The sequence below is a fragment of the Cnephaeus nilssonii genome, assembly GCF_951640355.1.
Source record: "Cnephaeus nilssonii genome assembly, chromosome: 5".
NCBI lineage: Eukaryota > Metazoa > Chordata > Mammalia > Chiroptera > Vespertilionidae > Cnephaeus > Cnephaeus nilssonii.
The window spans coordinates 25,402,288-25,430,052 of record NC_137076.1 but is presented as its reverse complement, the minus strand read 5'-3'; the positions used below and the strand labels follow the sequence as shown (position 1 = coordinate 25,430,052).

At 51.5% G+C, this 27,765-nt stretch overlaps 1 protein-coding gene across 4 annotated transcripts; it reads left to right on the top strand.

The window, feature by feature from the left end:
* Positions 1–26,686, top strand: SLC44A2 (solute carrier family 44 member 2 (CTL2 blood group)). Of its 4 annotated transcripts, none has more exons than XM_079771430.1 (22): positions 1–154; positions 13,786–13,834; positions 16,675–16,748; positions 16,876–16,960; positions 17,562–17,646; positions 17,831–17,941; positions 18,013–18,073; positions 18,163–18,286; positions 18,403–18,486; positions 18,580–18,692; positions 20,168–20,299; positions 20,396–20,495; positions 20,573–20,665; positions 20,839–20,926; positions 21,486–21,748; positions 21,834–21,928; positions 22,413–22,516; positions 22,620–22,693; positions 22,782–22,852; positions 23,008–23,096; positions 24,511–24,595; positions 25,384–26,686. In XM_079771430.1, exons 1-22 carry the CDS (start codon positions 124–126, stop codon positions 25,488–25,490), a joined length of 2,118 nt encoding a protein of 705 aa, XP_079627556.1. In that variant the 5' UTR covers positions 1–123; the 3' UTR covers positions 25,491–26,686. The 4 variants fall into 4 exon arrangements, with proteins under 4 accessions (XP_079627556.1, XP_079627554.1, XP_079627553.1 ...); XM_079771428.1 differs by lacking the exon at positions 25,384–26,686 and adding an exon at positions 25,004–25,375; XM_079771427.1 differs by lacking the exons at positions 1–154; positions 25,384–26,686 and adding exons at positions 13,130–13,335; positions 25,004–25,375.
* The last annotated feature ends 1,079 nt before the right edge of the window (positions 26,687–27,765 follow it).

Below are 27,765 nucleotides of genomic sequence, written 5' to 3'. Positions count from 1 at the left end.
GGAGCGGGCCAGGCGGGCTGGGCGGAGCCCGAGCCGGGGCGGGGCGCTGCAGCCCGCAGAGCCTCCCGCCCGCTCGGGCTGGGGTCGCGCTGGCTCGGACTCCCCTCCCTGCCCGCCGTGGCCATGGAGGACGAGAGGAAGGACGGAGCCTACGGTAGGAGCCGCCTCTGACCCGTGGCCGCCTTTGCCGAGTTGGGAGGCCCTTGGAGGAGGGGGACGTCTGAGACCTTAAACACCCGCGCTGCAGCGGCGGCCTCGTCCTGCTCGCAGGGCCTGCATCCCTCTCCGCGCCGTGCCCACTCCCCCTCTTCCCGCCCCGTCGCCCTGCGTACCCTCCGGGGAACCCTTGCTCTCCCTCCGGCCGATGGGCCGGGACGCACGCGCATGCTCCGCCCGGGGAGGTCCCGTTATCTGGGTGGCTCAGATGCCAGGCGGGGGAGGGGAGGCGCGGCGACCCGGGCTTCGAAAAGGGACAGGGCCCCAACCTCCCCAAACCCCCCTCCTCTTCCAGTCCCCTTTGTCCACTTCTTACTCCTGCCCACATCTCTCTGGAAGTCGCCGGCACGGGCTTTTGGCTCGATGGGGAAACTGAGGCAAGACTCGGCAGACCGAATGCAAGGGTGGGAGCCCATCGTGTCTCGCCCGCCGCCTGGGAAGGGCGGAAACCAGGGCGCCTCCGGTGAGGGGGCAGGTAGGAAGCCGGAAACAATTGGCTAACTTTCCCTACCCCGTGCAAAGGGCTGAGGGTGCCCCCTCCCCGGAACCTCAGAAGGCGGCCTGCACCTCAGGGCCCAGGGAATGGAGCCAAGACGAGGCCCCTCCCCATCCACGCCCTACTGTGCTTCTCTTCCTCTGGTTCCCACGGCGGGGACTGGGGGGAATGCTCCTCAGTTTCTCCTTTCTCTTCTCCATTTTGGGTCCCCAGGGCCGATCTGGTCACACGCCCCACAAGGCACTGCCTTGGGGCAGAGAGGCCCTGCCACCCCTCCTAGTGTGACAGGAACTTCCTGGAAACTGTCAGACTGAATGGCCTCGGGGAAGGGGCCGGAAACCACGCAAAAATGAAAAACAAATCTACTAGAGCTGTGCCTCTCTCCCCCTCCCCCCCCCTCCAAGTCTCACCCCCACCCCTTAGGGACTATGGCCTCAGGAGGCTGCAGAGACACATTTGGGGGAGGCTGGGACCCTCCCTGCCCAGCCCACTCAAGAGGGAGACAGCGGGGTCTGGCTACCACCCAGCCCCTCCCCTCCTTGCTTGAACTTGTCAGTCTCTTAAGGGTCTCCCTTGTTCTTGGTTTTGGCTCAAGCCCCAGATCCTGCAGCTGCCCATGCTGTGCATCCCTGGGGTGTGGCCAGCTATCTCTGATCTTCAAATTTTAGTCTGGGCTCCAGGCCTGGCCCTGCCTGCCTGTGGGCAGCACTTGAGAACTCTTTGGGCTCCATGAGGCCAGACTGGAGTAGGGATGGGGCACAGAGTGGACAATGATGGTATTCACCCAGCCTTGAATCTGCCCAAAGGGAGCTAGCCCTGGATGGGCCTGAGCAAACCCTCCCAGCCCTGCCAGGCTCACAACCGAGACAAGAGACCTCTGTGCCCAGCAGACCTTATGCTGGGCACTGGGAGCCCATTCTATCTACAAATATTTATTGAGCATCTTATAAGGTGGGGTCTGGACACTGAGTACATAACAACAGTGAACAAAGCAGAATCCTTCACCGCAGGGAGTGGACAAGGGAATGGAGATGTAATTCTAGGTTGTTGTAAGTGCTGTGAAGCGAAGAACAGGATCCAGTGTATGTAGGGGACATCATCTGGGTTTATTTTAGGTGACCAAGGGCTGGAGCCTGAGCCAGTGGCTGTGGGAAAAATGGGAAGAAGTGTGTTTCAGGCAGAGTGAACAGTAAACAAGCTTCACAGTTGCTTCATTATTTCTCTCTGTGAGGTCAGCTGGATCTTGCATGTCTCACCTCCTCCAGGGCGGGCCACATGGTTTGAGTCCTCCAAGTGGGGAAGGGTCTCACTTAGCTTGTGAAAAGTCTTTTCCCATCAGAACCAAAAACCTGGGGCCCTCCGGCTGCCCTGTGAAGACCCTGCCAGACAATGGGGACCTTTCCTTTGGGAACAGTGTACAAGAGTGGCTCACATACTAGTATCCTGCCCTTGTGCCCCAGTGCTTTCTGTGAATTTAGAGGGTGACATCAGACAGACAAAGGCTCAAATCCGGACTCTTAACACAAGCTGTGTGGCCCTGAGCAAGTTGGTGACCTCTCTGAAACTGTCCTCCTCTGTAGGGCTGGGCATGGTGGAAACCATTTTGCCCAGTTCCCAGCAAGCTCCATGCACTCAGGATACCTCTGGGGCTGGTGATACTGGGGACATGGATTTCCCGTGAGCTGAGAGAGAAGCAGCCCACTCTGTCAGGACATAAACTTGGGCTGCCCTGACAGGGCAGGAAGTTCCCTTCTCAGCAGACAGATGTCTAGAGGAAGGCAGTGGCTCCAAGAAGGAAATGACTCCCGGGCCTTCACGGATGTCGGCAATGGGCACAGCCATCCTTACCGGCCCACCCTTGGCATGAGCAGCATGGAATAAGATTCTAGAACCTGATGGGGTGGGGGTGGAAAAAAGGAATGGTGCTTGTAAAAAAAAGAACAAGAACAAACAGATTCCATGGCCCAATTTCCTCCAGTCCAACTCAACCAGCAGTGGGGTCCTAGCACCCGATCTGGAAACAAAACGAAACACTGTTGGGAGAGGGTATTTACTTCTTAATGGTAACTTTTTACAAAAGAGAACATATAGAGTCACGAGCTTCAAAATACAAATGATACTAAAGACTTTATAGCTTTATTATGAAAAGTCTCCTTGTTTCCTCTCCCATCCCCATACCACCGGCTGAGAGTGCATTAGTGTTACAGCAGCTTATGTTGTCTTCCAAATGGAGTCTAGACCTTAAAACATGTAAAAATATGCATATTCTTTATTTCATGGTCTGAGTTCCAGCTGTATGAGGCAGGAATGCATGTCTGTTTGGTTTGAAGGGGTATGGACAGTGCCTGGCACTTAGTAGATGCTGAACAAATATTTGTTGAATGAAAGGTGTTTGTTTTACATGTTGCTTTTTGTTCTTTCCTTTTTGTTGTTTTTTTCTTAATATATGTTGGAGATGATCTCTCATGTCAGTGCCTGGAAAGCTTCCTCAATCATTTTTTTAAAAATATGTTTTTATTGATTTCAGAGAGAGGGAGAGAGAGAGAGAGAAATATCAATGGGAGAGAATCATTGATTGGCTGCCTCCTGCACACCCCTTACTGGGGATCGAGCCTGCAACTTGGGCATGTGCCCTGACCCAAAATCGAACCAGCAACCTTTCAGGACACGGGAAGACACCCAGCTAACTGAGCCACACCAGACAGGGCTGAACTTTTTATTGAAACAGAAAATTCATACATAAAAGCCTATATTGATGAGGCTCCGGGAGTTTTCACACCCAAGTAACCAGCACCCAGTTCAGGAAAAATATTACCAGAACCCCAGAAGCCTCTCATGCCCAAGGAGGGCTTATCATTATTATTATATGTTATTTTTTTGTGGTTAAAAAACAACAACCCATAACACAAAATTTACTATCTTAACTGTTTTAAGTGTATAAAAAAATAAAAAGACTGTACAACAGAGGTGATATGTGAACCACAAAAGTTAAAATATTGAATATCTGGCCCTCAACAGAAAAAATTTGCAGCCCTCTGGTAAAGCCTTTCCCATCACCCCAGAAAGTTCTCTTATGTCTTGCCCCATCGATCCTCAAAGGAGGGTTATTTTTAAACAGATGTAAAAACTCTTAAATAAACAAAATTAACATATTCTCTGTGGGGGCTGGAAATTAAAATTTAGCCCTCAACCGCACAGCAGATTTTAGACTTCCGCCTGAAAGAGCCCTTCAGAAACACTCAGCCAGGCGTCCTCATCCTGAGGTAACTTAGCCTAGAAGTCTCCAGAGCTTAGTCTACTAATTCCCCGCTCCCCCCCCCCCCCCCCCCCCCGCCTCCCGTGGCATTTGTATCTTTTTATAGTTCCTTAGGCTGGTTTAATGAAAAATTGTACTGTTCCCAGAGTAGGATACTATGTTGCCTTGTAAAAAGATGAAGTAGGTTTAACTTCTCTGATGGGGAACATTGTCTGATTATGTTAGTACTAGAGGCTCGATGCACGAGATTCGTGCAAGAGTAGGCCTTCCTTCCCCCGGCTGCTGGCACTGGCTTCCCTCTGGCACCCGGAACCGGACTTCCCTCACAGCCCCAGAAGGTTGTCTGGAAGGACGTCCGGTCTAATTAGCATATTATGCTTTTATTATTGACTAGAGGCCTGGTGCATGAATTCTTGCACCAGTGGGGTCCCTCGGCCTGGCCTGCAGGATCGGCCAAAAGCGGCTCTCTGATATCCCCCGAGGGGTCCCGGATTGCGAGAGGGTGCAGGCCAGGTCGAGGGACCCCACCGGTGCGCGATTGGGGCTGGGGAGGGATGCAGGAGGTTGACCAGCCAGGGAGGGACCTTGGGAGGCTCCAGGGTGTGTCCAGCCCATCTCGCTCAGTCCCGGATCGGCTGGAACCCAGCAGCAAGCTAACCTACCAGTCTGCCCCCTGGTGGTTAGTGCACGTCATAGAGAGTGGTTGAGTGGCTTTAGCATATCATTAGCATATTATGCTTTGATTGGTTGAATGGACGACTGGACACTTAGCATATTAGGCTTTTATTATATAGGATGGGAGACAAAACAGGGCTAAATAACTAGAAATCTGCTTGTGTATGTGAACTGTAATCAGTGTCTGGAAGGAGGAAAGGGAAATCAGTGAGAAGAACTGCTCCCAGGGAGAGGAAGTGAGGGGTCATGGCCTGGGGTGACAGGGAGAGTGATTTCTCTTGGTCTGAAGTCTTGTTCTGGTATAAGTTTTTATCTTGATTAGCATACAGGTTGCATAATCTAAAGTTCATTCATAACTTCCCTCAGCAAACATTTATCGTGCAGGAACCGTGTGCCAGGTTCTGTTCTAGATGCTTGAGGCGCAGCAAGTGCTGCACTTCTGGAGCTGACATTCTAGAAAGGAAACCAGACAAGAAATTAGATGAATGAGGAAAATTCTTAGAATGCCAGAGAAGGGCCCTGGAGAAAAATTAAGCAGGAAAGAGGGGTGGGAGTGATATATAGGGCCTCGAGGCAAAGTTTAAAATTTTAAATGGAAGGATCAGAGAAAGCCATCCTGAGGTGACCAGAGGAATGAGGGAGGGAGCAGTGTAGTATGTTTCAGGCAGAGGGCACTCACTGCCTGTGCAAAGGCCCTGGGGTGGGATTGTCTGATGTGTCTGAGGATCAGTGAGGAGGCCTGTGTGGCTGGAGTACAGGGATCAAGGGGTAGAATGGGAGGAGATGAGAGCAGGAAGGGGATGGGCACAGCAGGATTTGGAATTTTGTTCTGGGAGATGGGAGCCATTGAGAGTTCTAAGCCAAGGAGGAGCCTGGTCTGACTCAGGTGTTCACAGACGTGCCCTGGCCCCTAGAGACTGCAATCGCAGAAACCAGGAGACTGGAACAGAGGCAATAAGACTAGTTGAATACTTAAATCACCTAGTACCAAGATCCTAAATAAACACATCTACAGAAAAAGCTAACCACAGAGTTCAGACTCTCAGCCAGGTCCCGGAGCCAAGCCTTGGCTCTGTTCCAGTCCCAGTTCCATTCTTCCTAGTTCTGTACCATCTTTACCTTTCGTATCCATGGACCTTTTGTATCTATGCCTTTCATATATACCTGAGCCTCAGTTTCTCTATCCATGAAATGGGGTTAACAGCATTATCAGCTCCCTCTGTCTCCAGGGTTCCATGAACTGATGGGAGTATAGCATTTAGCCCAGAGGTTGCTCCATGGCAAATGCTCAGTTAGAGTTACTCATTTATCATAGAGTTTAAGAATATGGTGTCAGGCCCTAGCCGGCTTGGCTCAGTGGATAAAGCATCAGCCTGCGGACTGAAGGGTCCCAGGTTCGATTCTGGCCAAGGGCACGTGGCTGGGTTGCGGGCTCGGTCCCCAGTAGGGGGCGTGAAGGAGGCAGCCGATCAATGATTCTCTCTCATCATTGATGTTTCTATCTCTCTCTCCCCTCCCTTCTTCTCTGAAATCAATAAAGAAATATGTTAAAAAAAAAAAAAAAAAGAATATGGTGTCAGGAGCAGAGTTCAAGTCCCAGCTACTGCCGGCTGTGTAATTCCGGGCAAGTCATTGAACATTTCTGTGACTCAGTTTCTATATCGTACCATCTGCCCTGAGAGTCTTGTGAGGCTGACCTGAGTTTCTAGAAGCAAACGCCTGGCACCCCGTAGGCACTCGGTATTTGTTCTTAGCTTTATGACGAATAGAATCGCTTCCAGCTTTCCCTCCCACATGCTGTCCCCAAACCTTTTGTCAAAGGCTCTCATCAGGCACAGACTCCTGGGAAGGTGGGGTGAGCCAGACTGGCTGCATGGACGAGGCTTCGGGCCTCTGCGGGCTTGGGGACTTGGCCAGTATACGGCAGCCGAGGGGGCTGGGTGGCACTTGATGTCCTGGCACCAGCATCGTAACCAGGCAGCCTGGTTCTCTTATCTCCCACGCCCACTGCTCGGGGCGGGCTGGCCATGGTGCCCAGCAAAGCCAGGACTCCAGGGCTGTCCCCACACCCCACTCCCTCCCCTAGCCTGGCCTAATGGCTCCGCTTTCCCACGCCTTCCCCCCTACCATTGTCACATATTTAGCTCCTGTCTCTCCCAGTATCTGCCAAAGAGCCGGCCTGGGTTGGAGCCAGAGGGGCCTGGGTTTGTTTACAGCTCCATCACTCGCCGGCTGTGCGGGCTCAGCCAGGGGCCCCAGTTGGCCCCCTCTGTCAAATGGGACCACGTCCCTGGTTAGTGTTTGCTGCAGCTTTGTACCCCAGACCTGGGCTAAGTGCTTGTTGAGTATCAAGTCCTGGCAACACCGGTGAAGCCAACGCGGGTGTTAGTCTCACTCTCCAGACAGGAAAACGGCAGCCGGGAGAGGAAAAGAACGTGTCGGTTCCCTGGCCTGTGTGGCTGGGGAGTACAGGGCATGCCTCACCGCTCCCAGTTGTTACAAGGAGAGCTCGTGAAACACGCTGGCACAGACCCGGGCTCAGCATGCTGCTTCATGGCCTGGAGACCAGGAAGTGGCACATTCTGTAAAAGTTGAGAGAAGAAAAGTTTCCAGCTTCGCGGGCCACGTACACAGCCTGCCGCGGCCGCTCCGGTCGGCCGGTGCAGCGTGAAAGCGGCCAGACGAAGGAAATGAGCGTGGCTGTGTACCCTGGAAACTTGATTGATGGCCACGGACATTTGAATTTCACATAATTGTCACATGACAGAATAGTCCTCCTCTCTTGATGTTTTTCAGCCATTTAAAAATGTGAAGACCCTCTGCGGCTCTGGTGTATATGAAAACAAGCAGTGGGTGGATCTGTCCCACTGGTGACATTTTATCAAAGACCCTGTGACAGGCAGACTAATGGTCCCCCCAAAGACGTCCGCATCCTAATTCCTGGAACCTGTGTCTATATTACTGTCAATGGCAAAAGGGAATTTGCAGAGGGATTAAATTAAGGATTTTGAGCCCTGGCCGGCGTGGCTCAGTGGATAGAGTGCCGGCCTGCGGACTGAAGGGTCCCCGGTTCCATTCTGGTCAAGGGCACATACCTCGGTTGCAGGCTTCTCCAGGGCCCGGGCCCTGGTTGGACTCGTGTAGGAGGCAACCAATCGATGTGTCTTTCTCATATCAATGGTTCTCTCTCTTTCCACTGTCCCTCCTTTTCTCTCTCTCTAAAAAGCAATGGGAAACATATCCTCAGGTGAGGATTAATGGAAAATAAATTAAGGATTTTGAGATAGGACATGTATCCTGAATTATCCAGGTAGGCCAGGGACAATGGTTCTTATAAAAGAGGTTGGGAGGAGTCAGAGGAGACAGTGACAATAGAAACAGGTATGTCCTTGATGGGAGGGAGTGCTGGCTTTGAAGATGGGAATTTGCTGAACCTTTGCAACAATGTTGCAAGGTAATAATAAGAGGAAGAGGCCACAAGCCAAGGAAAGGGGGTGGCTTCTAGACGCTGGAACAGGCAGAGAAAGAGAGTCTACAGAAGGAATGCAGTCCTACCAACATCCTGATTGTAGCCCAGTGAGATGCACTTTGGACATCTGACCTCTAGGATTAGAATAAATTTGTGTTGTTTTAAGCCACAGAGTTGGTGGTGATTTGTTACAGGAGCCAAAGGAAACTCATACAGACACTAACATAGGAGCTTGGCCTGGCTCTGCTGCTCACCATCTTTGTGGCCACCTGAACAATATTTCTCTCTGGGCCTCAGTTTTGCATCTGTCAAATGGGGGTTATAATGATAGAATCAACCTCACAAAGTTGCTATCAGGATGAACTGAGGTCAACTGTGTAATATTTTAGAAGAGTACCTGGCACATGACAAATAGGTCAGTAAATGGAGGCATTGGGACATTCGTACTTTTCTTATTATGACCTTACAACATTGTTGCAAAGATTCAGCAAGTTCCCATCCTGTAGGGTTTGGATCAGGCTCATTATCAGAAACCATCAGTATTTGCCTCGCCTTTCCTTCCTTCCTTCCCCAGCCACTAATATTAGTAAGTGCTAGTGGAATCCATGAGGTGACAGTACCCATGTTCCCTTTTGTATTTCCTGGGTGGCCACCAGGCCAGGCCCTGAGCCAGGCCTCGGCCAGGTGCCCCGCTCTGCACCTTCAGTTCCATCTTACAGAGGGATAACTCAAGTTTACACAGCAAGGTCACTGGCAGCCCTGAGAGCTGTCTGAGACGTCCCTAAGTGTCTTCCCCGGCCTGGCCTGGTTATGCTTCTGCCCAGACACCCTCAGGGGCTCCCACTCGCCCATCACACCTGGTGTAGGGGCGCACCACTCGCTGCTTCCCCTCCCTGAGCCTTGGTTTCCTCTGCTGTCACGCGGGTGGGCGATAGGACCTCCAGTACGGTGAAGGGCAGAGCCAGTGTCTGAAAGGCCCTCCTTTGTTAGCACCAGCTGTTGAGTGGCTGCTCCCACTCTGCCAGTCTGGCTGCCATTTAATGGACACAAGGAACTTGTGGTGCTTCTCTCTCTCTCCTCCACCGTGCTTACCAGTCTCACCTCCTCTCAGATGGTAGAAATATGCTCCGGTGTTTTCCCTTCATACTTGTAATCATTTTGAGTTTTTATGTATTTGCATGACTAATCCATGTGGAATTGTTTTGCTATGTATAGCGGTGGAGTTAGCTTTATTTTCTTCCAAAGGCAGTCAAGCCAGTCACTGAGTTATCCTTTCTCTGCTAATTGGAAATTCCACATTCGTCATGTATTAAATTCTCTTATGTATAAAATTCACAAATTAATTTTTAAAACATTTTTAATTGATTCCAGAGAGAGGAAGGAAGAGGGGGAGAGAGAGAGATGAGAAACATCGGATCAGTTGTCTCCCACACTCACCCGACCAGGGATCAACTGGGAATCAAATCCACCACCCTTTGGTGTAGAGACGATGCTTCAACCAACTGAGCCACACTGACCAGTGCTCAAATTAAATTATTTTTATTTTTTAAAATATATTTTATTGATTTTTTATAGAGAAGAAGGGAGAGGGATAGAGAGTTAGAAACATTGATGAAAGGAAACATCGATCAGCTGCCTCCTGCACACACCCCATTGGGGATGTGCCCGAAACCAAGGTATATGCCCTTGACCGGAATCAAACCCGGGACCCCCCAGTCAGCAGGCCGACGCTCCATCCACTGAGCCAAACCGGCCAGGGCTCAAATTAATTTTTTAAATGTGTACACCTGGAAAACTCTAAGCTACATTTTCATTTTCAATCTTTTTTTTTTTTTTTCATTTTCAATCTTAAGTATACATTTGACCCGTGAACAACATGGGTGTTAGGGGTGCTGACACCCCACACAGTGGAAAATCTATAACTTCTGACTCCCCCAAAACTTAACTACTAATAGCCTGCTATTGACCAGAAGCTTTACCGGTAACAAGCAGTTGATTAACACATATTTTGTATATGTATTATATAGTGTATTCTTACAATAAAGTAAGGTAGAGAAAAGAAACGTTTTTAGGAAAAACGAGCCTGAGCCTGTGTGGCTCAGTGGGTTGGGCATCATCCCATGCACTAAAAGGTTTCAGGCTCGATCCCCGGTACGGGGTGTGCAGGAGGCAGCAGATTGATGTTTCTCACATTGATGTTTCTCTCTCTCTCTTTCTCTCCCTTTCCTTTCTCTCTAAAAATCAATTTAAAAATCTTTTTTTAAAAAAAGAAAATCATAAGAAGAGAAAATACATTTACAGTACTGTACATATTTACTTTAAAATATCCACATGTAAGTGGATCTGCACAGTTCAAACCCAATGTTCAGGGGTCAACTGTATATACACGGATTATAGATTGCGGTTATTCATTCAGCAAACACTTCTTCAGCGTCTGTTCTATGCCAGGCACTATGCTGGGCACCGGGGACACCACCACAGACAAACAAATATAAACCCTTGGGGCATGGGGGCAGACAACAAACAACCAATGCATAAATGTGTGACATGTCAGGTGGTGGTAAGAAACAAAATAAAATAAGGTGATTTTAATGGAGGGGAAAGGGTGCTGTTCTAGAGAGGATGGTCAGAGAAAGCTCAGAGGAGGTGCTGTTTGAGCAGAGGCCTGAAGGAGGTGGAGCCACGTGGACTCTCAGGGAAGAGCTTGCTAGGTGGAGGGAACAAGTGCAAAGGTCCTGAGTTGAGACCAGGCCTGGTGAGTTTTCGGTGTAACCAGAAGGCCAGTGAGGCGAGAATGGAATGAGCAAAAGGGAGAGAGGGAGGAGGTGAGGGCAGGGGGGGACAGGGCCTTGTGGGCTATAGTTGGGCTTCTCTTCTGAATGAGGTGGGAGCCATGAAGGGTTCTGGGCAGAGAAAGGATGTGCCCTGACTCGGGTGTTTACAGACTCCGCTGGCTGCGTTGGGAGGAACACAGTGGGGGGTGAGAGTGGGAGCTGGGAGACCTGGGTGGAGACACCTACCCTGTTCCAGGCAAAAGATGACCACCATGTGACAAGGGTTCGGGCCAAGGAGTGGGTGAGACATGTTTGGATACTGGGTAGATTCTGAAGGTCGAGCTGATGTTAAGCAGAGAGACATCCCAGGTTTCTGGACTGGGTGCTCTGGAAGAGAGCTGCCATTTCTGAGTCCAGGCCGGTTGGGGGCCGATCGGGAGGGGATCGGATGTGGCGGTGCTGAGTGTGAGGTGCCCATGAGAACCCCATGTGGGGCACTGGGAGATAGGTGTCTCAGGGGCGTGAGGCTTGGGGGCCAGGCCTTCCCAGGGATGGACATTTGGGAATCATCAGGATGGAGTTGGTTGAAGTCCTGCGTTGACAGGAGTGACCCCAAGAGACCTGGTGTATCTGGGAAGAGAAGCTGCGGCCTGGGCACCACTCAGACTGCATGGGGGTGGGACTAGCTGGCAGGGACGTCAGGAACCACAGGATTTCTTTAGGAGACCTGGTCATCCAAGGGCACGGCTTGTAGCCGTGAGCCTCGCCTGTTTGCTGAAGCCTGTGGGCCAGGGGTCAGGTAGGGCCTCCACAGCTGTGGGCCACTCGGAAGAGGCGGCCTTTCTCTAGGAAGGCTGAGTTAGTGATCAGAGTGGGGCAGGCGGGGGTGGGGCTCTGAAGCAGCAGCTGTAATTAATGAGCACCAACTGTATGTGACCACACTGTATAACCCCATGTTAACTGTATGCCCCACACTGAATATGTATTCCTGCCGACTGTACCCTCATGCCAGCTGTATATAGTTAACGATGCTGTAACGTATGCAACTGGCCCCAATGACGGTTGGGAGATGCAGTGACATTGAGGGAGTATACGGTTTACATGGGGGTGGGTGGTTGGTGTGGGGAGGACAGCCAGCTGACTTTGCACCCTCTGCTGATTGTATACCTCCCACTAGCTGTATCCCTCCACCCTTACTGTATACCCCACACTGATTAAACACCCCTGTAGTAACAGTCTCCCTCCATGTGAGCTGTATGATTGATTCCACATTGATGGTAAATGCCACTCTGACTGTGCCCCATGCAGTATCCCCGTCCCCACATTGGTCGTACACCCCTCCCCTAACAGTACAGTACATCCATTCCAACTGTAAACCCCAGGCCAACTGTATACCTCCTGGCATCCTATGCCTGGTCTTTGACTAGTTTTGGTTTTTTGCTTTAGTCCCATTTCACAGTTGAGGAAACCGAGGCTCAGGGAAGGCAAGGCGCTGGCCTAAGTGTTCTCTGGCTCTGTGTGTGTGTGTGTGGGTGTGAGGGGGGGGGGCATATTTTAATCCAGGGCCACCCAGTAGGATGTTGGCTCCACAAGACACACCGAAACTGGTGTCCAGCCCAGAGCCTGCTCCCGTGGGGGCTCAATAAATTCCTGTTCCACAAAACAGTGGCTCCTGGATTCACAATTGTGAGAGTGTGCAGGGATGATGGCTCAAGTGTGTAGCTTTGGGAGCCATACAGGGACCATCTGGGGGCGGTGCCAGGCAGGAATGTGGCATGGGGGCTGCGGGCCCCAATTCGCCAGTTTTCAAGAAATTGGCCATGTGGATTTTTATATGGACTCTCCCAACGTTTTAACTGTTGCCATTTAATTTTTTTTTTTAAATGCAGCTCAAAATAAAATACGCCCCCTTGGTTTGAGAATTTTCAGCTCAAATACTTTACAATTGGGTGTTTGGGGCCAGCCCTCGGCCGGTTTTGTGGCGGGTGTCCGGCTAGAAGTCGCCCTCCTCGTGCCTCAGTTTCCATACCTAGAGAATGGGGGCCTATTGGGTGCCCTTTTGGGGTTGAGAGGTGTGTTAGGCGGTGTGGCCTGGGGAAGGGGTGGGGTGGGGTGGGGTGGGGGTGAAGCCCAGGGGTTCTCCGGATGGGGGCGGGCGGGGGCGGGGAGGGCTAAATCCGGCGGCTGGTGAGTGGCGGGAGCAGCTGCCGCCCCGCCCCGCCTCCCCCGCCCTCCTCGGGTCAGTCCCCTGGCAGCCGCTCCGCTGGGGCCGGTCAGACTGGTTTGGGCCGCCCCGCCCGGCTCCTTGCTGGGAGGAGCCGCCGCCAGTCGGTCCGACCGTCCCTCCCTCGGGACACCCAACGGGCCAGACCCCAGGGCCGAGGGGGCGCGGGACGGGCGGGCGCCGCAGGGATGGGGGGCGACCGGCAGCATTACTACGGGAAGCACGGTAGGCAGCCCCCGCCCTGCACCCGGGCTGGCCCCTGGGAGGGGGCGAGGGAATGCCGATCTCTGCCTGGAGCGCCCGCTCCCCCGCAGTCACCTGCCAGCACCCCTCACCCCAGTCTTCCCCGAGAGCCGCTCAGAGTTCCCTCCAAATCCCCTCACCCGAAGGGCCCGTCCTTGAAGCCCTCTCCCCAGTACTCCTGTGGGGTTCCCCCGGGGACCCTCCCCTCTCCACCTAGCGCCCTGGTGGCCCCCTTTCCAGCCCCCTCCCCAGGGGGTGGCCTCCAGCTGGTAAATCCAATGACCTGTCCTCCCCCGGAGGCGGGGCGAGGCGGGAGATCCGCAGGGTCTCTGAGATGGATTCCTGGGACCCAAGATCCCCTGGGAGCGTCTGAGGGAGGGTGGTCTCCCAGCGCCTTCTCGGCCCACCCAGCTCTGCCTTGCTGATTTTCAGGAACTCCACAGAAGTACGACCCCACCTTCAAAGGACCCATTTACAATCGGTAAGGGCTCTGGGTTCCTGGGGGGGTGGGGGGTGGGAAGGGGGTGTCTGCTAATACTGTCCCACCCCTGTTTCTTCACACTCCCCGATCTGTTCTCCAACAAACTGGTGACAAATGTTTTCCAACTTGACGATGAAAGGATTAATTTCCTTAATATAAAGAGTCCTTACAAATGAATTAAAAAAAAAAAAAAAGAAACTCAGGCAAAAGAGTGGAACAAGAAATACTGTAGACGATGAAGTTATGGAAAAATGTTTCAAACTCAGTGGAAAGTAAAGGAATCTAATTTAAAACAAGAACCAAATAGAATTTCCTATCACAGATTTGCAAAGATTAAGTAGATTAACACACATGTTCCGCATTGAAAGTAATTGTTGCAGTTTTTTCAAGGGAATAAGGAAACGGGAACATTTTAAGTGTGCATGTTTTTGTCCCAAAGATTAAAATTCGAGGGGGAAAAAAAGTTTTAATAAACCTTGCACACATGGACCAAAATGTATGAAATAGCTGTCTTTTAAAAAATGGCAAAATCTAACCATCTGAATGTCCATCCTTTGCAACTAGTTAGCTAAGTTACAGTGGATCCTTAGGTTAATATTACACAGCTGTTAAAATGTACGAGTCCTGCTTTGTTTAGTGTGCTCCGTGGTTAGAGCATCGGCCCTTGTACCATAGGTTTGATTTCACATCAATTTCTCTCTCTCTCTCTCTCTCTCTCTCTCTCTCTCTCTCTCTCTCTCTCTCTCTGACTCTATCTTCCCCCTCTCTCCCTTCCACTCTATGAAAGATCAGTGGACACCCACATTCACCCTCCTATGCAGGGACCCACACCGTCTCTACCACTTCTCATCTGGTAATTCCTTTAGGTTTCCATCTGAAAATCACTTTTTCTGAGGTCTTCGGAACTATCTTGGAAAATCTGAGCATAACAATCACCAAGAACATTTTTTCCCTTCATTGATCTGATCTCATGATCTAAATAGCTGGGATTTTTAGTATTTGTCTGACCGTGTTTTAGACACCAAAGTGCCTTCTACTAATTATGACATCGTCGCTGTTTTTCCGTGTCTCCACTTAGGTTTTTATATTCCAGCAACCGCCCTGTGATCCCCAAGCAAACAGGAATCTATTCAAAAGAGTAGATACAAGAAGACTCTGTTCACTGTCTTGTTAATAGAGGAGCTGAGGCATATTAAACATTTTAAGAGTTTATTTTAGCAAAAACAAATTCAAATCAGGCTGCACCAAATCGGAGGTGGTTAGGCATGTTCCACTGAGGGAGCTCAGGAAGATAGTTTTATAGAGAAGGTGGAAACCAACTAAGAAAATTATGGATGGGCTATGGCTTACAACCTTTGCGTTTTGATTTTGTAAACGTGAGGCACTCATAGGCTTTGATTTTTTGGATTGCTGCCTAAATCGCTAAGGTATTCGAGCTACCTCAGTCTCATGGTCTCCTGGTTTAATTAATGTAATGGTCTTCATAATGCTTTATTTATTCATTCATTTATTGGTTAATTCATAAATTCAATTTGAATTCATATTGATTCTGCCAGGCAAGGTACTAACCGCAATAATTGACGTTGTGGAGTATGCAATAATAAAGGTATGAATAAGGTGTGTATGCAGGAAGGATGGAGGGTGATGGACATCCATGCCTGAGGTGGTAAAGCTAACTGGCCTTGGTTTTGAAGATATAGTGGGCATTTCCCAGTGAGTCAAAGTGAGGAATAGTAAAAAAAAAAAAAAAAGATCAATGGAAAAAATATCCTTGGTGAGGATTAACATAACAACAACAACAAAATGTACACAAGAGTCCTAAGTGAGGATATGGATCCCTCAATATATTAAGCAAAAATAGCAAGACACAGGAGATATATCATCACACTTAAGAAAAAAAAATTTGCCGAAACCGGTTTGGCTAAGTGGATAGAGCATCGGTCTGTGGACTGAGGGGTCCCAGGTTCGATTCCGGTCAAGGGCATGTACATTGGTTGCGGGCACATCCCCAGTAGGGGGTGTGCAGGAGGCAGCTGGTCGATGTTTCTCTCTCGTCGATGTTTCTAGCTCTCTATTCCTCTCCTCTCCTCTCTGTAAAAAAATCAATAAAAAAAAAAAAAAAGAAAAAGAAAAAAAATTTAACATTAATACCTAATAAATAACCCAAAGAACTAACTAACAGGTTACTTATGGGCAGGCAGGGGTATGTGTGTCTGGGGGTGAGGGGGAGACATTTCTTTATGTCTCCTATTTTGTGGTTTTAATTTTTACCATGTTCATATATTTTTTAAATTTTTATTTATTGATTTTGGAGAGAGAGAGAAAAAAACATCAATTTATTGTTCCACTTATTTATGTATTTATTGGTTGATTCCGTATGTGCCCTGACCAGGGGTCGAACCCACACCCTTGGCATATAGGGATGACATTCTATTTTTATAAGGTTAAATATTATAGTAAAAAAAAAAAATAGATGAGCCCTGGCCAGGTAGTTCAGAACCTGGCCAGGGCTCATCTATTTTTTTTTTTTTACTATAATATTTAACCTTATAAAAATAATTTAAATTAGAAAAAACCATTAACATGTAATGCTGGTAACGATGTGAGAAAATGGACACTCTCAATCGAAGGAGAGCTGCACATTGCTGCAACCTGCTTTGCGGACAGTGTACCATTACGTATTAAAATTTGAAGTGTACGTGCCCTTTGGTATAGCATCTGCATAGGTCAGGAACATGTGTCCGAATCACACATGGGTGTGAGTGTGTGTACCGGGTACCGTGGGTCTATGATCCTCAGGGCACCGAGGCTCCCACCCTGACCCTGTCTCTTGCTCCCAGGGGCTGCACAGACATCATTTGCTGTGTGTTCCTCCTCCTGGCCATCGTGGGCTACGTGGCTGTAGGGATCATAGGTGAGTGGAGGAGGGAACGGGACTCAGGGTTCTGGGGTGAGAGGGAAGCCACCGCCTCTGGGTCAGGAGTGGGACTGATGCTGAGGAGGGGCAGGCAGTGCCTCAGTGTCTCTGGATTCCTCCACAGCTTGGACCCATGGAGACCCTCGAAAGGTGATCTACCCCACTGATAGCCGCGGCGAGTTCTGTGGGCAAAAGGGCACAAAAAATGCGTAAGTCTAGCTCCTTATTGCCTGGTGGGTCTGGGGAGGAGTGGGCAGGCGGGCTTCATGAGCTCTGGGGAGAAGGTTCTAGGCTTCTCCTACTTGCAGCCATCCATTAGTCCAGTCAACAAACATTTATAAAACTCCCACCGTCCCCAGCCACTGTACTAGGCCTTGAGGACACAGCATTAAATGAGACATTAAGAGTCTTGTCCTCTGGAGGCCCACGTTTTAGGGGAGAGACAGAGAGGAGACGTTATGGGATCTGAGGTCGGTCATGACAGCTGAGGTAAAAGAGGGAGTTCTTTTACTTCACCTGTAAAAGTGAGCGTTCTGTCACTCCCTGGCTGTGTGACCTAGGGCACGTGTCTCAACCTCTCTGAACCTTATTTTCCTCATCTCCAAACTGGGGATTCTAACAGTCCCACTCTAATAAGGCTGTTGTGATGATTAGATGAGCCTATATGTGTTCAGGGCTTAGAAAGTACTTGACATGAAGTTGCTGCTGCTGCAGTTATTGTTATGGTTGTTGCTTTCATTAAGACATTTTACCAGTATATAGGGTGGTTGAGAAGTCTTGACAGTTTCCATCTCCCTTTCCCAACCCCAGGAACAAACCCTACCTGTTTTATTTCAACATTGTGAAGTGTGCCAGCCCCCTCGTCCTGCTGGAATTCCAGTGTCCCACCCCCCAGGTAACTTGTCCCCTCCCCATCCCCTTCTCTGTCCCCCGTTTCCAACACCAGGTCCTTTTTCTCCTGTAGTGGTGACTTCTCACCCAGCTTTTTCTTTTTCCCTGGTGAATGGGAGGTGGAACTTCTATTCTGAGTGGGGATCAGGTGTCTGACCCCACCCAACCCTGCCTCCTGCTCCCCCAAGATCTGCGTGGAGAAGTGCCCCAACCGATACCTCACCTATCTGAATGCTCGCAGTTCCCCGGACTTTGAGTACTACAAGCAGTTCTGCGTGCCTGGCTTCCAGAACAACAAGGTAAGGGGAGCCCGGGCAGGGCCAGGTGGAGGGTGCTGGTCTGGGGGATTAACTGTCCCCTCTCTCCACAGGGTGTGGCTGAGGTGCTTCGGGATGGTGACTGCCCCCCTGTCCTCACTCCTAGCACACCGTGTGAGTCCGGGGTCCTGTGAGCTCTGGTGGGGTGTGGGGAGGTGTCAGGGGCTCAGCTTGACTGCTGTCCCGTCCCCTGCTCCATGTAGTGGCCCAACGATGCTTCCCAGCCATCCACGCCCATAAGGGGGTCCTCATGGTGGGCAACGCGACGACCTATGAGGATGGGGACGGCGTTCGGAAAAACATCACTGAGCTGATTGACGGCGCCAAGTGAGGACTGCAGCCCACCACACTGGCGTTGCGCTTTCCTGGGTGGGCCAGAGCATCCCATGGGGCTGGGCCAATCAGGGAGGGGTCTGACGCCACCCGCGTATGCCTTACCCCAGGAAGGCCAATGCGGTGCTGGAGGCTCGGCAGCTGGCCATGCGGATATTTGAAGATTACACTGTCTCCTGGTACTGGATTGTCATGTAAGATGGGAGGAACGGTGGCCTTTCCTGGGCTGGGCAGCCTGAAGCTGATGAGAGGGTGGGGACCACTCATGCCCCCATTTCATCCCTCAGAGGCCTGGTCATCGCCATGGTGATGAGCCTCCTGTTCATCGTGCTGCTCCGCTTCCTGGCTGGCATTATGGTCTGGGTGATGATCGTCATGGTGATTCTAGTACTGGGCTACGGTGCGTCTCCCCCTCATAGTCCGCAAAATGCTCATGCCCTTTGACCTGGCACTGGCCCATTAAGCATCTTCTAAGCCATCAGATGTCCTCTACCTTGTCCTACACCCATGGGCTAAATCATAGTCTTCCAAACTGGGGCCGGGATCTGTATCTTATGACACCATAAGGCTACAAGTAGACTACTTAGGACAGTGGCTAATGATACATGCTCTGGCACCAGAAAGCTGGGGGTTCAAATGCCGGTTTTGCCAACTCCTCACTCTGTGACCTCGGGCAAGTGACTCAACCTCCCTGTGCCTCAATTTCTTCTTCTATAAAATGGGGATAATTAATATTTACTACTTAGGAGGCTTAATGAGAAAAAGGTAGTATGTGGAGGAGATGGAAGGAGCTGAGACCTAAGGAACCAGCAGGCCAAGCTCAAAACACAGTGCTTTATATTCTGATTATTCTTTTTTTATAGAGGCTTTAAAAAAAAAGTTTTTATTGACTTTAGAGAGAGAAACATTGATGTGAGAGAGAAACATGGATTGGTTGCCTCCCTTACGTTCTGGGACTGAACCCACAAACGGCATGTGCCCTGACCAGGAATCAACTGGTAACTCTTTGGCGTATGGGACGACGCTCAACCAACTGAGCCACACTGGGCAGGGCCTGATTATTAATTTAAACTTTCCATTTGGAAAGATGGCCTTATATACAACCCAATCTGAGGACACAGATATTAAAATATTCATGTTAATAGTAGTTTCTATCTGGATGCTGGAATTTTAGGCAACTAGACTTTTTTTTTTTTTTACTTTATCTGTATTTTACAATTTTCTTCTACAAAGAGCTAAGAGGAATGCTGAAAATTCCTAATGCTACCCCATTGGACGTTAACACCCATGTCCTCCCTTACTACCCATGAATCATTGTTACAGAGTTGCAAGGGAATCAGGAAAGCCTCAGGCATACAGCATCCTGACACCTATTCACTCATTCATTCATTCATTCATTCATTAAACATGTCCTGAGTGTCTATCGTAGCCTAGGCAGTTTTCTAGGTGCTGGGATTATAGCATTGAATAAAACAGGACAAATCTTTGCTCCTGGGGAGCTTATATTCCTGGAGGTATGGAGCAGATGGACAAGAAAAAAACAACACAGAAAACCCTCTAGACGAGTCTAGGATATCAAAGCAGAGAAGGGGGATACGAAGTTGGAGTGTGAGAGGGTAAGATTCTAAAAAGGGAAAAGGTTTCTGGAAGGTCTCATGAGAAGGTGACATTTCAGCACAGGCGGATATGAAGGACCTGTTGGGGAGAGAAGCTATCAGAAGCGGGAAGAGCTAGTGCAAGAGCTCAGACAGGAGCAAGCACTGGCAGCCCCTCTCAGCCTCCATTGTTGCTTCTGTTAAACTGGGGTGGTGGTACCTGCTTTGCTCCGTTGGTGGAGCGGTTGGTGTGCTGTAGCATGGCGATTCCTCTGTGCAGGTATATTTCACTGCTACATGGAGTACGCCCGACTGCGTGGTGAAGCCGGCTCCGACATCTCCCTGGTGGATCTCGGCTTTCAGACAGATCTCCGCGTGTACCTGCACTTGAGGCAGACCTGGATGGCTTTCAGTGAGTCCCAACCCCCCATTCCTGCCCCCAGTTAGGCACGGGAGGGAGTGGGAGCCTAGGCAGCTGGCAGACTTGGCCACCCTCTGCCCCCTACAGTGATCATTCTGAGCATACTTGAGGTTATTATCATCTTGCTGCTCATCTTTCTGCGGAAGAGAATTCTCATCGCCATTGCGCTCATCAAAGAAGCCAGCAGGTGCGTGTGACGGTGTCAGGCTTGGGTGGTCCCAGGGCTGCTCGGTCCCTCATGCCCCTATCTCTGCTCCCCTCCAGGGCTGTGGGATATGTGATGTGCTCCCTGCTGTACCCACTGGTCACCTTCTTCCTGCTGTGCCTTTGCATCGCCTACTGGGCCAGCACTGCCGTGTATCCGCTGTCAGACCCCGATTCCTGATCCCGGGGATGGCTAGAGACCAAACTTACCTGGAAGTGACCTGCAGCTTGGGGGCAGGCCCAAAGCTTGGTGGGGGAAGGGACCTTTTCTCACAAGCCCCTGGGGTTCCTAATCTCAGACCTTAGGTTCCTTAATGAGCTCCCAGCTTCCTGTCCACTTCCAACGAAGCTATTTATAAAATCTTCAGCGATATCGCCACCTGCCCAGTTAATGGGAAAACCTGCAACCCTGAGGTGGGTATCCAGAGGTGGGGGGCGGCTATTTCCCCAGCAGCCCACGGAGGATCTGAAACCTCTCATCCCAACTTTGGGACCATTCAACAAACAATTGGTGCCTGCCGTCTGCCCTGTGCTGGATATGGGGGTATGGAGGGGAAGAGATCCAACTTGGCGGCTCCCGTACCCCTCTCTTAACCCAATGATGGCCAGTTCTTGCTTCTAGAGCTCCTTCCTTGCCTTCCACAAGCCCCTATCCTGACCCTAGCGATCCTTATGCTGACCTCTGCCACTCCTGTCCTGTCCGTGTGGCCACTCCACTGACACATGACCCCACCCTGATCCCCTAGATAGCCTCTGCTACCTCACTGAACCCCATTGAGTTTGTTACATGATCCCTAGTCTTGCTTCTAGAACCCCTTTTACAAGTCCCAGTCCTGAACCCCCAACCCCTTAACTCTGATCCCCATGACTCCTGTCCCCACCCTATGGTATAGCTGACCCAGACCTGATGCCCAGAGCCCACTCTGAACCCTGGGTCCCTATGTTGTGACTGGGCTCTGCGTCTCTCCCACAGACCTTCCCCTCCTCCAACGAGTCCCGCCTATGCCCTGGAGCCCACTGCCAGTTCGCCTTCTATGGTGGTGAGTCAGCTTACCACCAGGCCCTGCTGGGCCTACAGATCTTTAATGCCTTCATGTTCTTCTGGCTGGCCAACTTCGTGCTGGCTCTGGGCCAGGTCACGCTAGCTGGGGCCTTTGCCTCCTACTACTGGGCCCTGCACAAGCCAGATGACCTGCCTGCCTTCCCGCTCTTCTCCTCCTTCAGCCGGGCACTCAGGTGGGAACCCCGATGGGCTGGGGGTGGGGGTGAGATGGGGCAGAGGAGGCCTGGCCCAGCCGCTGACCATGCCCTTGGCCTGCAGGTACCACACGGGCTCCCTGGCCTTTGGTGCCCTCATTCTGGCCATCGTGCAGATCATCCGAGTGATGCTGGAGTACTTGGATCAGCGCCTGAAGGGTGAGGCCCAAATGCTGTGGGCTCTGGCCTTACACTGAGGAGGCAGAACTGGGGGAGATCGAATTGGTTCTTGCTTGAGGGCAAGGCTTGTTGGGATAGTGATTGGTTTCTGACTATGGGCAGGTAGAGCTGAAAGACTTGGGTGATTGGTTCCTGCCATGGAGGGGATGGGTGGTACCATGGAAGCCTCCCCGTCTGTGGGAGGCGGGGCCAGAGCAGTGGTATGGGTTGTGATTGGCTCCTGTCTTGGAGGCTGGGCTGAAAGCTTCAAGATTGGGTCCCTCATTGGGGGCATGCCCTCCAAGGGTCCTGGATGGGGGGCGGGGGGGCGTCTTCTCTCCTTGTCTCTTTGAGAAGGTGGGCTCGGGGAGTCCTGCACTGTGCAGGGGTGTGTGATGAGGAGGTGTGTGTCGGGGGCGGGGGGATGCAGGGGGGTGATGGTGGTGGTGTTCCCTCACCTTCACATCCCTCCATTTCCTCCCAGCTGCCGACAACAAGTTTGCCAAGTTCCTCATGACCTGTCTCAAATGCTGCTTCTGGTGCCTGGAGAAGTTCATCAGATTCCTCAATAGGAATGCCTACATCATGGTCAGTGGCCTGGGCCCCATAACCAACCCACCAGCTTCTCCTGGAAGGGAGGGGCCCTCATTCCCACCAGGGGCCCTGATCCTTCCCTTCTTCCTCCCTCCAGATCGCCATCTATGGTACCAACTTCTGCACCTCAGCCAAGAACGCCTTCTTCCTGCTGATGAGAAACATCATCAGGTCAGAGAAAACACCATCTTCTCACTACCTCCCTCCACCCCTGGTCCCTGAGCCCACATTCACGCCTGCTCCTCACTCTCCCTTGCAGAGTGGCTGTCCTGGACAAAGTTACTGACTTCCTCTTCCTGTTGGGCAAACTTCTGATTGTGGGTAGTGTGGGTGAGTGCTGCTCACCCAGCCTGTCTGGCTGTGGGAGCCTCTTGAGCTGTGGGGTCCCCATGTCTTCTTCTGTGGTGGGTTGGGTCTTCTCTGGGCAGGGGGCTACTTCCCTTAGCCAAAACCCTCAACTATCTTGGTTTTCTCCCTCTGTCCAGGGATCCTGGCTTTCTTCTTCTTCACCCACCGTATTAGGATCATACAAGACACAGCACCGCCCCTCAATTATTACTGGGTCCCCATACTGGTATGGAACTTTGGGGATGGGTGGGTGTCGGGGGAGAAGGAGGAGTTGGGGCTCACCTGGCCGCCTTTGACTGGACAGATAGGGTGGGGGTCAGACGTAGGGGATTGGTTATTTATTCCCACAAACTTTAAGCACCTGCCTTGGACCAGCCACAGAGGGAGGAAGGGCGTCTCTCTAGAGAACTGCAGATTAGAGGCAAATAGACATTAATCAGTAAATCAATCATGATATGGGTGGATATGAGATTGCAGACTGGTACATGCCCCAGGGCATAATTCTAGGGAACTTTTGGAGCCTGTGGTGGAAGCTTTTTTCAGGTCTGGGAGTCCAGGCAGTTTCACTGTGGAAGTGATGTCAGATCTAAAATCTGAAGGACAGGCCTAGCTGGTTTGGCTCAGTGGATAGAGCATTGGCTTTCGGACTGAAGGGTCCCAGGTTCGATTGTCTTCAAGGGCACATGCCTGGGTTGCAAGCTCAGTCCCCAATAGGGGGCGTGCAGGAGTCGGCCAATCAGTGATTCTCATCATTGATGTTTCTATCTCTCCCTTCCTCTCAGAAATCAATAAAAATATATTTAAAATAAATAAGTAAATAAAATCTGAAGGACACGCAGGTAACAACCAGGCATAGGGAACAAGGACAGAGCCTCTAAGGTGGGACCATACCAGAGCAGTGAGGAAACCAGTGTAACTGGTGTGGAGGAAGTGAAGAGGGGAGGAGGTGGAAGGAGATAAGGGCAGGGAGGTAACAGGTGCTGGAGGGGTTAGGTCATCAGAAAATCTAAGTGCAGGCCTTGGAGCCCGATGACCTAGGTTTTTATTTTAGTCCTCTTTGCTAGTTCTAAGATGTGTAACTTTGGGCAAGTTATTTCATCTCTCTATGGTCCACTCATGTCAGTCAGTAAATGTTTATCAGGTACCTACCAAGGCCTTGTGAGTCACCAAATTGCTGGGGATGTGACAGTAATCAGGTCAGGCACAGTCTAGTGGAGATGTTGGCATTAAACCTGTACTGCCCTAAACATGCATAAAATTGCAGCTAGATGAAGATCTCAGAGGAGGGATGCTCAGTACTAGGAGAGCATAAAACAGGGTCTAGATGTCAGAGGCAACTCCTTGGAGGAGGTGTTACCTGAGGACTTGATGTTTGAGCTTAAAGCAGAATAATGAGGAAGCATAATAAACTAGACTAAGTCAGGGCAATAGCATGTGCAAAGGCCCTGTGGTCAGAGAGAGGAAATAATGTCCTGTGGATGACAGGGCTCTGCCCACAGGGTTGCGGGGTTAGGTTATTTTTATTCTAAGGCGGGCTTACAGCATAGGAATGACGCGATCCCTGCCTGGGAGGGACAGGGTGGGTGGGAGTTGCCCTGGTCAGGAGTTGGGATGGAAACAGCTCCTGTCCCCTCACCCAGACTGTGATCATTGGCTCCTACCTGATCGCCCACGGCTTCTTCAGCGTCTACGGCATGTGTGTGGACACATTGTTCCTCTGCTTCTGTGAGTGACCCCTCAGCCCGACTCCTGCTGGGCCCTGACTCCCTTCTCCCTCTGGGCAGAACCTCTTCCCGTGGGGCTACACATTCACCTGCCACATGCCCCCAGCTTCCCAGGGACTGGCTGTCCCTCACTGGGGCCCTGGCATGCCCTCTCAGCTTCCTCCCTGCACACAGAGCTGCTGCAGCTGGAACGCCCTGCCCTGGGCCCTTGGCTTCCGAGTTTTCAGCTTTGTTTGGGGGGAATCTGTGGCTGCCACTAACTCTGGTCTCTCAATCTGTCTGTTTTTGTTTTCTCTTTTCTCTTCCTCTCTTCCATGCCTGCTGGCTTCCCTGTTCTTCCCTGCCTCCCTTTTCCCCTCCCCTTCCTGACCACCCCATTTTCCCCTGCCGGTTCCTGGGGGGAGCCCAGGTGAGGACCTGGAAAGGAATGACGGCTCTCAGGAGCGACCCTACTTCATGTCGCCTGAGCTGAGAGACATCCTGTTGAAGGGGAGTGCGGAGGAGGGGAAGCAGGCAGAAGTCGAGGAGTAGGAGGAGTAGAGAAGGAGGGAGGCCAGCCTCCTTGCTTCCGCCTTGTAGACCGGGGGTGCATGCGGGGCTTCCTTGCCTGGGCGTGGGGAACGTGTGTGTCCCATTCCTGAGCCCACCGTAGCTGCCCCTCTCCGGTCCCCGTGTGTCTTGCTTCCTAACCCTCTGAGGCATCTGTGGCCCCTGCCCGCCGCCCTGTCCCCAGAGGCCCCTGCCTGTGAGCTCCCCTCATGCCACCTGCTCTGGGGTCTCTCTCTGCAGTGGAGGACCTCGAGAGGAATGATGGCTCGGCCGAGAGGCCTTACTTCATGTCTTCCAATCTCAAGAAGCTTTTGAACAAGACCAACAAGAAGCTGGCAGATTCTTAAAGGCCCCACCTTCCCCCACCTCCCTGCAAGGTCTCACGCTGGGTGCTAGGCAGCTGGGTCAGAACCCCCAGCCCCTTGGGCTGACCGGAAGTCCTGTCACTGCCACCCCGCCATCATCCAGTTACCACCAGTTTCCAGGGACCCGGAAGATTTGTGGCATCTCCTCCCTATGCCAAGGGGCAGTCGGGCTTTTCATGACGGCCCCCCCAAGACTGCGCAACGAGTCACTCCAGCCCTCACTGGCTGGAATGGGAAGGAGTCCTGTGAGGGCTCTTGATGTGTCTGTCTGGCCTGCGATGGGGCCCAACCTCTGTGGGCTGCGTCCAGCTTCCTGTTCCCTCTTATGGTGGGATGGTGTGTGTGTCCGCGGGAGCCACGGCCGCAGTAAGCTCCAGCTCCTGAAGGCCCTCGTTCACACGGATCTGCTCAAGCCGGGACTGAGCCCCTTCTCCAGAGCTGAACAATCGGCACACAGGCTGCCACATGTGTTTCTTTACTATTTTTTTTAACCTGGCTGTGCATTAAAGGGTCTATTAGTTTTTTTCTGTCTCAACAGCTGAAATGGGGCCACTGAGGAGTGCCTTCTGTTATCTGGTATGGCTGCAGTGGGGTGTGGTACTCGTGCCCAGGGGTGTGTCTCCTGGCATGGGGGCAGCAGGGCACCCTGGTTGTTGATGGGAGATGAGGGAGTGAGACTATTCTGGGAGGCTGCTTTGAGCAGGAAGGAGGAGACCCCTAATAGCTGCCTGATGGAAACCTGCTGGCTGGCTGGCTGGCTGGCGAAGCTGGGCTGAGTTTCTTCCCTCCCTCTGCCAGTGATTGACACAGCTCTCTTTGTAAGAGAGAAAAGAAACGGAATCCACCCAAGGGACAATTTCAGGGGGAGGGGTGCAGGGCAAATGCTGCGTGCACACCCGACCTCCCTGCCCAGTCACCTCATCTTGAGGATCCTTTTGCCAAATTGGTTGAACTCAGGACCTGGTCTCCTGGTTTTCTCTCCGCCATATCCTAAGGCCCCCGACTTCATGTCTTTGTTCATCAGCACAGTCCCAGGGTCCCCGAGAGGGAGAGATTCCCGCCTGGGGTCTCCAGGGCCTGCGCCTGTTGCCAGTCCTCCCTCCTCCCTCCCTGTTCTGTCCACACATCCCTGCGTGTAACTGCATTCCAACCACTAATAAAGTGCCTATTGTAACAGAGCCCAAGCCTGGCGTGTTTGTGGGGGCAGCGGGAGGCTGGTAAGAAGAACCCCAGCTTTTATAGCCCTGGAATTCTCTGAGCTGGGGTGACTATATCCAGGGAAAGGGAGCCAGGAAGCCCTGTCTGCTGGCCCCCGTCTCCGCCTGAATTCCACCGAGCAAGCAGCTCAGGTTTCTCCCGAACAAATGTCCCTTATTAGGTTCTGGTGCCCAGACTCCAGAAGGCGGCCACGGGCTATTCACCTCCCGCCCCCGCCCTGATATCCACTTCCCGCCTCCCCCGCTTCGGTCACATGGCCTGGACATGTCCTGAGGCCTGCTTTGTCCCCTGGCCCAGGCACCTCAGGTGCCACAGATTAGCTCATTTGGATCTGGAAAGCTGCACCCTGCAAGGCTGCCTGGAAGCTCGCTGCTGCCCCCTGCTGCCAGCTGTCACAATCACCTCTAAGCCAAGTGCCCCACCATGTTAACTGCCTTTCTTACTCCCATATGCCCTTGCCTGAAATTTTTTCTTAAATAGCCACCTATTTTTTTTAGTACTTCCTATCCGCATACCATACCTTGCTTCTATTGCTCTCCCATTAATAAGTTTATGAAAGCAAAGAGGTTGCCTAGCCAGCAGGAAAGCAGCCAGGTCTCCTTGACCCTAACTTGTACTAATGTTCTCTGGGTTCCTTGTTCACCTCTAGCTTCAAGTATGTTTTTTTTTACTTTACCATACAGCTCCTGTTAGCCTCACCTCCAAAATATTTCCTAAACTTGCCCACTTCTCCCCATATCTTCAGCCCTCAGCCCTCATTATCACTCACCTGGACCATACAGTCCCTCACCCTGGTCCCTAGCTCCTGCCATCATGTTCCCCCGACAGGTGCAAAAGGGGACCTGTGAACAACTGAATGAGTTCAGAGTACAAGCCAAAGTTCTCACTGCAGCCCATAGGCCCTGCCCCATCTGCCCCATCACCTTCCCCTTGCTGGTTCATTCAGCTACTCTGGCTTCAGGGCTTCATGCCTGAAACGCTCTCCACCTGGTTTTTTGCATGGCTAGCTCCTCATCCTTCCATTTTCAGCTTAGGGATC